The 11,387-nt window shown below is 37.3% G+C and overlaps 1 protein-coding gene across 2 annotated transcripts in view; it reads right to left on the bottom strand.

Moving 5' to 3' along the window:
- Positions 1-381: 381 nt before the first annotated feature.
- OGT (O-linked N-acetylglucosamine (GlcNAc) transferase) overlaps positions 382-11,387 on the bottom strand; it is a 51,402-nt gene continuing 40,396 nt past the window's right edge. For both annotated transcript variants that reach the window (XM_084869468.1, XM_084869467.1), the window contains exons 20-22: positions 6,399-6,651; positions 6,032-6,155; positions 382-2,655 (exon numbers count right to left, since the gene is read on the bottom strand). In XM_084869468.1, coding sequence (XP_084725594.1) covers positions 2,481-2,655; positions 6,032-6,155; positions 6,399-6,651 — 552 coding nt within the window. In that variant the 3' untranslated portion in view covers positions 382-2,480. The remainder of the gene's footprint in view (positions 2,656-6,031; positions 6,156-6,398; positions 6,652-11,387) is intronic.

The raw sequence follows: 11,387 nt of genomic DNA, 5'->3' as shown, positions 1-11,387 counted from the left end.
TAATCCACATTAGGGCTTTGAGGGTCACAACCCACAGAAGTTATGAGGTAAATTACCTGAAATCTTATTGCAAAAGATTCTCATTTGTATCTCCGAGAAAGCTGGCAGCTAAGCAACATGTTCTGGTCCCTGATGCATTGCTATTTGTTTTGGTCCCTCCCTCATACCACCCTTCAGAGCAGAAAGGAAGAGTCCACAAAAAGAATGAGACCACAAGTGTACTGAAGCCACAGCAGTCCTAAGCAAAACAGGAACAAATATGAATGGATGTGCTGGGAGATGAATGCTTTGTCATCTGTTCAAATTTAGGTTTCATCATTGGATGACCAAATTATTCTGTCCAACACTCAATCTAACAGAACACGAACTACATCAGCCATATTAAGGACAAATCATTCATTTATTAATTATTTTAAAGATCACAAGACAACATCTGAGTTCTGTAGCACAATTTCAATGTTTTACTTTTTTCATAAAGCAGAGCATAATAGAAAAAACAATTTGTTTCCAGTGATCTCTATATCTCTATTCATAATTAAGTCTTCCACAGACATATTACCTGGAAACCAAAGCCTGTTACAAATAAGCAAAGCTTTAACCAGAGCGGCTACTTTCGTGCCAGGAGAAAGTTCATCCCTATAGGAGAAATGATGTGCTATGTAAAATGACTGTAAGGTCACAACCTTGAGGGCACTAGAAGTATATCATCTTATTCCACATTAAGTAGTTTGGTGAATTTCAAACATCAGTTTATCTGCAACCATGCTGGCAACCTTTAATATTTCAATCATGTAAAAAATAAATTAAGAAATCCCTAAACTGATGTTCCTTGATTTACACTGTTAAAAGATACAGTTCATTCACATGTAACCTGGCTAAAAATTATATTTGAGACTCCTGCTCAGATTTTGGTTAACAGTAAGACTTTCAGGAATTCAAGTTCTTATTAATCAATAATTTGTCAGCTAGGATACATTCAGGCATCAGCTGCAACTACAGAATAGGTACACTGCCTTAGTGCTTTGAAAAGACACAATAATCTAGAACACTACTAGCAGACAAAAAATTATCTGTTACTGTTACTGAATAGCATTAAGTGCAGTATAGCAAGACAAAAACATATATTCATATGTTGGTTTGTTTAAGCCTCAAGTCCTCAATCATTTGTTGAAATTCAATAATTTTATTCCTATGGTTTTTAATACCAAGAACTCAAGCTCCAGGTGGCCTAAAGTCTAATTTGTAACTCCAAACCAAATAGCAGTACAGTTTGCTACTATGGCTGAATCCACAGAGACTTCAAGTCCAGAAGACAGTTCCTACATAATACCCTAGAAGGTCTGAAAAATAATTACTCATATACATAGCTGGTCCTTCAGAGCTTTTCACCCATAACATGTTTTTGATGAAAGTTATTTAATGTATTCGTAATAACTTTAACTTAGTGATCAAATATTTGAATACTTATACTTACCTGGGATTTCATCTCTGCTGACAGAAATAGGAAGAACAGGACTAAAAAAAAAACCTTAGAAAGGAAGGTAAAAATCTTATCACACACTATTACTTCGGGAAGCAGCATAGAGGAGCAGTTGAAGATAAAACACTGATGAAATAGATGAAAACTAGGCCAAAAAAAAAATCATTATCATCATCAATGATAGTATCACAACTGTGCCCTTCATAATTAATAATCATTCCTAAGAAGTTTCATTTGGCACTAGATGATGTGTTTTAGAGAAACACTCTGGGATGTTTTGAAACAGACTTAGTTTTGTTAGTTGAGTTACAGGAGAAAATTTAAAGTAGGGGGAAAGGGAAATGGGCCAGAAAAAGAAAATTCTGAATCACCTAAATCAAAAAGCACTGATAGCTCCATTCATTAGGTCAGACACTCAAATGACTGATATAGGCTTAAGTGGTTTATAAAACCTATAAAAAGACTACACCAGCAAAGTTCCCATTAATCTGTAGAGTTCAGAAACTAAAACAAGCAACATTTTAGTTTAAAACCTTATCGCAAGAGAATCATACACACTTCACATGAATAAAATCACCTGAAACCAAACATTTTTAAAAGCTCCAATACCAAAAATATAAAGAAAAAATTAATTCAGAAGACTATCAAGCAATGGAATCACAAAACGGCTGGACAATCTAGATCTCCCCTCCACTAACGGAAGACCAAGGGAGAGTAGACCTTCCAAATCTATGCACCACCTGGTTGCTGCAAAATCCTATGGAGATTCCTTGTAAAATCCTATGGAGATTCCTTGTAGAACAGCAGTTTCCCTTCTCTTGTGTCTCTTCCTATCATGCACAAAGCAACTCTGGCTGTGCTATTTATTCTATTATCCTTATTTGTCACCCATCTGTAATATGACACTATACAGATAAGTAAAAAGTACATTATCTAGTTCCCTTTCCCCTGAAGGTTGAGGCTCAGGTACAGGGGTAATCCTCCTATGCAGAGTCTTTATTTAGGCTGACTCAGTGACTTCTACAGGCTTAATCATGTGATCAGGTTTGTTGCCAGCTGCATAATGCTCCCACATCTGTAGATAGAGCCGCTCTAGTTCCATTGTGTATTGTTTGGTGTTGAACAGAGGGCTAGATATTCTCTGCTTCCAGACTTTGCCACGAATTTTCTTCAAGCTAATTTAAAAAAAAAAAAAAAAGAGAGAGAAAAAGAGAGCTAAGTTTACAAACAGAGCAGGAACTCAGAACTAGCCTCTCCCTACCTAAATACCTAGTCATCTTTGATAAAACACAGGATGAAACTTCACCTTCCCTCAATGCTAAAAAAGGTCACATCTAACATAACGCTAACACTTATAATCAAATTCACATTCTTAAAAAAAAAATTAGTTCTTAAACAAATATATCCAAGATACCATGCTTTCTCCATTCCATCTCATTTTCACCTTTAAAATATGACACCTGTATATTCCTACATACCACTGGTTAGAACATAAACTGCTTATTTAGCAATGTGTACATTAAGAACTTTAAATGTTTATTACCCTCTGGCAATCAGAAACACTTTAAAATCTATTCAAAAGAAATTAATCAGAGATGCAGGCAAACCTAATCATGCAAAGATGTTCATTGAAGCACCATTTACAATAGCTAAGGCACATACATAATACTAAATGTAAACTATAATTGAAAAAAAATGTTTTTAAAGAACCAACAGGCCCAGCCGGCTTGACTCAGTGGTCGAATGTCAACTTAGGAACCAGGAGGTCTCAGTTCAATTCCCAGTAGGGCGCATGCCCGGGTTGCAGGCTCAATTGCCAATGCAGGAGGCAGCAGATCAATGATTCTCTAACATTGATGTTTCTCTCTATATATATATCCCTCTCTCTTCCTTTCTGAAATACAAATATTTAAGAAAAATAAAAAATAAGAAACATTAAACTAATTAATGATGTCCACATCTAAAGTGTTTAGGGAGAAGAGTACGGATATCTGCAATTTACTTCAAAATGTATCAAATAAGATGAATTGCTAGATGCTAGAGGAATAAACAGATGGACAGATATCAAGCATAATAAATTTAGTGGTGAAATCTAGATCACAGGTATATAAGTGTCCATTATAAAATTAATAGTTTTCATTACAATACACTGTAAGAAATCAACTAAGTTCCAAAGAGTAAAAAAAAAGAAAAAAGACACTAAATTATTTGCTGTGGTTATCTCTGGGATGATGGACATGAATATTAATTTTTTTAATGCCAGGACTAAAAATTTTCACTCATTTTCCTTAGATATATATGATATTTAATGGATAAAATTATGAAAATACTTAACCACTGTTGAATGCTTACTATATACCAAGAACTGTTGTGTTTTACACAGAACACCTTTCTTTTCCTTTTTTTAAAAATATACTTTTATTGATTTCAAAGGAGAAGGAAGAGGGAGAGAGAAATAAAAACATCAATGATGAGAATCATTGATTGGCTGCCACCTGCACGCCCTACAGTGGGGACCTAGCCTGAAACCTGGAAATGTGTCCCAATCAGGAATTGAACCATGACCTTCTGGTTCATAGGTTGTTGCTCAACCACTGAGCCATGCTGGACAGGCCAGAACACCTTTTTTTCTTTTAAATATATTTTATTGATTTTTTATAGAGAGGAAGAGAGAGGGATAGAGAGTTAGAAACATCAATGAGAGAAAAACAATAATCAGCTGCCTCCTGCACACCCCCTACTGGGGATGTGCCCGCAACCAAGGTACATGCCTTTGACCAGAATCGAACCTGGGACCCTTGAGTCTGCAGGCCGATGCACTATCTATCCACTGAGCCAAACTGGTCAGGGCCAGAACACCTATTTTTAATTGTCACAACAGCTCTGCAAAGTAAGCACTATCAGTCATCCCTGTTTTTGCCAATGGAAAAACCAAGGCACATAGAAACTAATTTGCCTAAAGTCACAAGCTTATAAGTGGGAGAGCCTGGATTCAAACCCAGGCAATCTGACTCAAAGAGGTAGCCTCTTTAAACTTCCATTTAATGCTACTTCTTAGAAAAATACAAAGGAAAAAAAATATCCCATAATGCACAAAGAAAAACCACAGTTAAGAGATAAACACATTTTCATTGTAAGAATCACTTATCTGCCGAAACTGGTTTGGCTCAATGGATAGAGCATCGGCTTGGGGACTGAAAGGTCCCGGGTTCGATTCCAGTCAAGGGCCATGTACCTTGGTTGTGGGCACATCCCCAGTACGGGGTGTGCAAGAGGCAGCTGATCGATGACTCTCTCTCATCGATGTTTCTAACTCTCTATCTCTCTCCCTTCCTCTCTGTACAAAATCAATAAAATATATATATATATAAAAAAAAGAATCACTTATCTAAGCATCACTACTCTAATTCCCACCTATTGGGACATTTAAGTTATGGTAGTTGTTTTTTTTCTTATGCTCTAGTGAAGATGTGGCATTAGGGTCAAAGCTCTGGGTATTGTTGTTTTTAAGGATCTTATAACTTTGAGGAATGGTTGTACCAATTTACTCACCAATATATGAAAAGGCCAGCACCTCAATACTCCCTCATCATGGGTATCATATAAATCTTTTGTTTGCCCCACCTGCGTGGCTCAGTGGTTGAGCATCGACCTATGAACCAGGTCAGGATTCGATTCCGGGTCAGGGCACATGCCCAGCTTGCGAGCTCGATCCCCAGTATGGGGTGTGCAGGAGGCAGCTGATCAATGATTGTTCACTCTTATCATTGATGTTTCTCTCTCTCTATCTTCCTCTCCCTTCCTCTCTGAAATCAATAAAAATGTGTTTTTAAAAGCTTTTGTTTTAGCCCTAGCCGGTTTGCCTCAGTGGATAGAGTGTCAGCCTGTAGACTGAAGGGTCCCAGGTTCCAATTTGTTCAAGGGCACATGCCTGGGTTGTGGGCTAAATCCGCAGGAGGCAGCCAATCAATGATCCTCTCTCATCATTGATGTTTCTCTCTCTCTCCCTCTCCCTTTCTCTCTGAAATCAATAAAAATATATATTTTTTTTAAAAGAAAGTAGAGTAAGGTTAAAAAAAGGTCTTTTGTTTTATAGGCAAATAATGGTTATGCCTCAACATTATTTTAATTTATATTTCTACTACGGAGGTTGAAACTTTGTCTTATTAACCATTTTAATTCTACTTCAGTGAGTTGTCTGGTCATTTCCCAGTTTATGTCTTTATTAAGGGACTTAAAATGTAAATATGCTTCAGTCTTTATATAGCCAGGCTATTAATATTAGGATTTTTTTCCTCTTATTCGTCTTTAAATTTATTTTACTTACTTTCATTCAGCCATTTACTCTCTGCATAATAAAACCTATCAACCATTTCATTTATGAAAGTTTAGAAAGTTCCTCTCCTTGCCAGAGATAATACAACTAATCCACCTATTTTATATTACCCTTATTGTATTATTTCATTTTATAGCACCTATACCAGTATTCTCTCTAAATTTTCCTGATTCCCTTCACTCTATCATGATTTATTCATAGAAAAGTTTACTTACTATTCTAGATCAGTTCCCAGTTTCACAGCTATATCTTCATATTCCTGTCTATTTTTAGCAATAAGCTCAAGACAACCTAAACAAGTGAGCTGGGAAGCCGCAACTCGAGAAGCAAGAGTCTCTCCTGTAATAAGAAAGATAACAATTACTCACAAGAATGCAACTAGCATCAGGTTATTAATGTTATTTATGTTAAGTATCTATACTACACAGACAGAGAATAGAGATAAGTGCTCAGAACAAGTCTTGTTTTTTTTACCATCCTTCCCTAAATGTTGCTTCTAGTATACACAATTTCACCTGGAATTATCTTCCATAAAAGGGATCTTAAAAAGAATAAGATTCCAATGATTTATAAGTAGCTTACCTGGCATAGTCACCATTGGTGTCCCAGCCCACAGGACATCCATTCCTGTGGTGTGCCCATTACAGAGTGGAGTGTCCAGACAGACATCAGCCAGCTGGCCTCTCCTGACATGTTCTTCTTTAGGAGCAACAGGTGAAAAAATTATACGGTTCTGGGGAAGACCCATGTTTTGTGCATACTGCTGAATATTAGGTTCTCCTACTGCTGGAAAACGCAACAGCCACAGCACACTATTGGGAACACGCTTCAGAATCTAAAATGGGGAAAATAGTAATTATTAATAGCAGCTCCTCCCTTCTCCAGAAAGGTTCCTATAGAGCTCTAATAATTCAACCACACTCTACCCTTTTCATCCAGATAACAGCCTACTGTGAACTTATAAGTCTTTCCTTCACACAGATGAATTAGATCAACTGAACTATAGGTTCCTGTTCTGCTAAGCTGTCCCCAAGGAGAGTTTAAAGAGGAGACTGATGTTAGAAGATACAAAACAAGATACTAACTGGCAAAATCTCAGGCAGTGATTTTGTAGAGATAACAATTTCCCACTTCAAATTTTAAATCTCCCACCATGACACAACAGTTAATTCACACTTGCCTAACTTTATTTCCCTAATCTAGATCAGATGTCAGCAGACTTTTTGTAAAGGTTCAGAGAGCAAATATTTTGGACTTTGCAACCACATGGACTCTGTCCTAACTTTAGGCTCAATTCTCCCTCGTCACTGGAAAGCAGCCACAGACAATACGTAAACAAGTAGATATGACACTGTGTTGATAAAATTTTATTTACAAAAGCAGGCAGTGGGTTGAATTTACCCACAGGCCAATTTGCCAATGCCCGATTTAAATCTACCTCTACTCAATGTACCTTACTAGTTGACCATCCCCTCTCTGAATGCCATAGGAAGAGATGAGTTTCAGAATTCAGAGTATTACAAATTTTAAAAAGTGTACAATGCATGTACATTAGTCTCAGCAGCAACTTCCTGTAAACACACCAGCATCTCTGCATCAAGATGTCAGAATATTCACACTAAATGGGTAAGAGACCATTAATAGAGTAGTTCAGGTAAATGTGATGACAAATAAATTTACCACAAACATATGAAAAAACTTTTTTTTTTTTTAATATTGGGAAGTGAAGATTAAGGAATAGTAAACCTGTACTCATCTGCTTCCTCTTCTCCTCCACCCTCCCCTCTCCAAAGGGGGGAAAAACAGATATTAATCAGAAAAGAAAGCAACCAAGAATCATCTCCATTTTAGCTCCATGGAATAAGAACAAATTATGAAAGGCCCTGGTCGAGTAGCTCAGTGGGTTAGAACGTTGTCCAATATGCCAAGGTTGTGAGCTCCATCCCCACAAGCACATTTAAGAATTAACTAATGAATGCATAAATAAATAGAACAAATCAGTATATATATATATCTCTCTCCTCTCTCTCTCAAAGTTAATTTAAAAAATAATAATAATAAAATGCCCTAGCTGGTTTGACTCAGTGGATAGGACGTCAGCTGCAGACTGAAGGGTCCTGGGTTCTATTCCAGTCAAGGACACATACCTTGGTTGCAGGCTTGACCCTCAGCCCTGGTCGGGGAGCGTGCAGGAGGCAACCAATCAATGTGTCTCTCTCACATCAATGTTTCTCTCTGTCTCTCCCTCTCCCTTATAATATCCTTGGGTGAGGATTAACAAAAAAACGAAAAATTTATCGAATTATGGATAACAAAGGTTGGAACCTTCAGAAATCCTCCTTATGCAAACTGGTCTGATAAGCTGACTAAAAGGTAATGGCCTAAACTGAATCCTTCCTGGTTATATCTCTACAATATTGCAAGAATGTTTAACATGGGTGAATAAGCATGAAGTCTGCTATTCATAGACCATAAAATTATTTTCATTGCTACTTCATAACTATAATTTTGCTATTGTTATGAATTGTCATGTAAATATCTGTGTTTTCCAATGGTCTTAGGCGACCCTGCTAGTGATTTGAGAACTGCTGTTGAAGAGCCTAAGATATTTACATTACTGATTTTCTCTTGCTACTTTTAAGGTTCTCTCTTTATCTTTAATCCTCACTTTGGCCGCCTCCCTATGTTTGTTTCTATGTATGAAGTCAATCTGTTCCATCTCCTGAAAACACAGATATTTACATTACGATTCATAACAGTAGCAAAATTAGAGTTATGAAGTAGCAATGAAAATAATTTTATGATTGGGGGTCACCACAACACAAGGAACTGTATTAAAGGGACCCTACCGGTGCACGGGCTTCTAGTATGCATATAAGATCTTTAGTTAACCTTTTCCCCGCCCTCCCCCCTGAGATTCATCAGTCTGTTCCATGTTTCCATGCCTGTACGTTAAGCATCTGCCCCCTGGTGTCAGTGCACATCATAGCCGGTTAAACAGTCGGATAGTCGCTTAGGCTTTTAAATATATAAATGCCAACAAATTGGATAACCTGGAAGAAATGGATAAATTCCTAGAAACATAAAATCGTCCAAGGCTGAATCCAGAAGAAACAGAAAATCTGAGCATACCAATAACTACTAACAAAACAAAGTAGTATCTCAAAAAACCTCTCTGCAAACAAAACCCTAGACCAGATGACTTTGGATATAAATTTTACTAAACATTTCTTAACACCTATGCTTCTCAAACTATTCTAAAGAAAGGATGGCTCCCCACAAATTTTACAAGGCCAGCATTACTCTAATATCAAAACCAAACAAAGATACTACAAAAAAAAAATAATGGGCCAATATCCCTGATGAACATACAATAGATGTAAAAACCTTTGACAAAATATTAGCAACTGAATTCAATGATCCATTAAAAAGATCAAAGTCCATGATCAAGTGGGATTTATTCCCAGTACACAAAGTTGGTTCAATACTACAAATCAATTGCGACACAACACATAAAATAAAGGTAAAAATTATACGATCATATCAATAGATACAAGGTAGGAATAGAGTGAACATTCCTCAACATAAGAAAGGCATATATGACAAAGCCACAGATAACATTATACTCAAAAGTAAAAAGCTGAAAGCTTTTTCTTTAAGATCAAGAACAAGACAAGAATGCCCAGTTTCACCACTTTTATTCAATACTAGAGGCCCAGTGCACAAAATTCATGCACGGAGGGGGAGAGTGTCCCTCAGCCCAGCCTGCACCCTCTTGCAGTCCAGGAGCCCTCTAAGGATGTCTGACTGCTGAGGAGGCAAGAGAGGCTCCCGCTACCACCACTGTGCTCTCCAGCCATGAGCCCTGCTTCTGGCTGAGTGGTGCTCCCCCTGTGGGAGTGCAATGACCACCAGGGGGCAGCTCCTGCATTCAGCATAAGAAAAAAAAATAAAGGCATCCAAATTGCAAAGGAAGATGCAAAACTCATTACTTTCAGATAAGATGATACTATTGTATATGGAGAGATCCCTAAAGAGTCCACCAAAAAACTATTGGAATTGATGAATGCAGTAAAATAGCAGGATACAAAAGTTAATATTCAGAAATCAGTGGCATTTTCATGCACCAATAACAAACTATCAGGAGAAATTAAGATAATCCCATTTACAATTGCATGAAGAATAAAATACCTAGGGATAAACTTTTTTGTTGTTGTATTTTTTCTGTTTTGTTTTTTTTGTTAATTCTCACCCAAGGATATGTTTCCCATTGATTTTGAGAGAGAGTGGAAGGGAGAGGGAGAGACAGAGTGAAACATTGATGTGAGACACACAATGATTGGTTGTCCCTCAGACCCACCTTAACAAGGGCCGGGAACCTGCAATCAAGGTATATGCCCTTGACGGGAATCTAACCCAGGACCCATCAATCTGTGAGAGGATGCTCTATCCATTGAGCCAAACCGGGTAAGGCTTGTATTTTTTTTTTTTAACTTGTTAACCGGGAAGTTCCCTTTTTAATTACGCAACGTACAATGGGCGCATACTCTTTCACTAGGACGTGTCAGTATCTCACGCCCAGCGGACGTAATTTTATATTATTATTTTTTTATTTATACTTAATTAAAATAAATGAAATATATATTTTTTTCATTTATTTATATATAAAGCACAAAGGAAAATACAAAATTACAAACAAATAGAAAAGAATACCAACAAAAAAATGGAAACATCGAATTAAAAAATTATAAATTTTATAAACAATTATAAAGATTACAGCCGAAGCCGGTTTGGCTCAGTGGTAGAGCGTCGGTCTGCGGACTGAAAGGTCCCAGGTTCGATTCCGGTCAAGGGCATGTACATTGGTTGCGGGCACATCCCCGGTAAGGGGTGTGCAAGAGGCAGATGTTTCTCTCTCATCGATGTTTCTAGCTCTCTCTCTCTCTCCCTTCCTTTCCTTAAGAAAATCAATAAAATATATTTTTTAAAAAAAGATTACAAAAAATATATACAGTCCCTCTCAAGGCGCAACATATATTTCAAGGACGTATTCATATGTCCTACCCGTTCCTGACAGTGTTTATGTTTGACGTATTTATAGGTCCCACTCGGTTAACAGGTTAATCTTTTTTGTATTTTGTTGTTGTATTTTTAAAGTTTATCTTTATTACAGATGTCCCATTTTTTTCCTCATTGACCCCCTTCACCCTGTACTTGGAATCCCCCACCCACAGGCCTTCACCACACTATTGTCTGTGTCCATGGGTTTTGCGTATCTATAACAAAAGCGTAATATGCTAATAAGATGGATGTCCTTTCGGATGACCTTCTGGAAGAAGCCTGGGTGCCAGGTGCCAGAGGGCAGCTGGGGGAAGGAAGGCCTACTCTTTCACGAATTTCATGCAATGGGCCTCTAATTATTTGGTTAATCTCTCTCCACCCACCCACTCACCCAACCCTGCCTTCCCTCTGAGATTTATCAGTCAGTTCCATACTTCTATGTCTCTGGATCTATTTTATTCATCAGTTTATTTTGTTCATTGGTTCCACATATGAGTGAGATCATGTGAT

Source organism: Pipistrellus hanaki (genome assembly GCF_964339955.1).
Source record: "Pipistrellus hanaki genome assembly, chromosome: X".
Lineage (NCBI taxonomy): Eukaryota > Metazoa > Chordata > Mammalia > Chiroptera > Vespertilionidae > Pipistrellus > Pipistrellus hanaki.
Note: the sequence above shows the minus strand (reverse complement) of the source record. Positions and strands in the feature narration are given on the sequence as shown.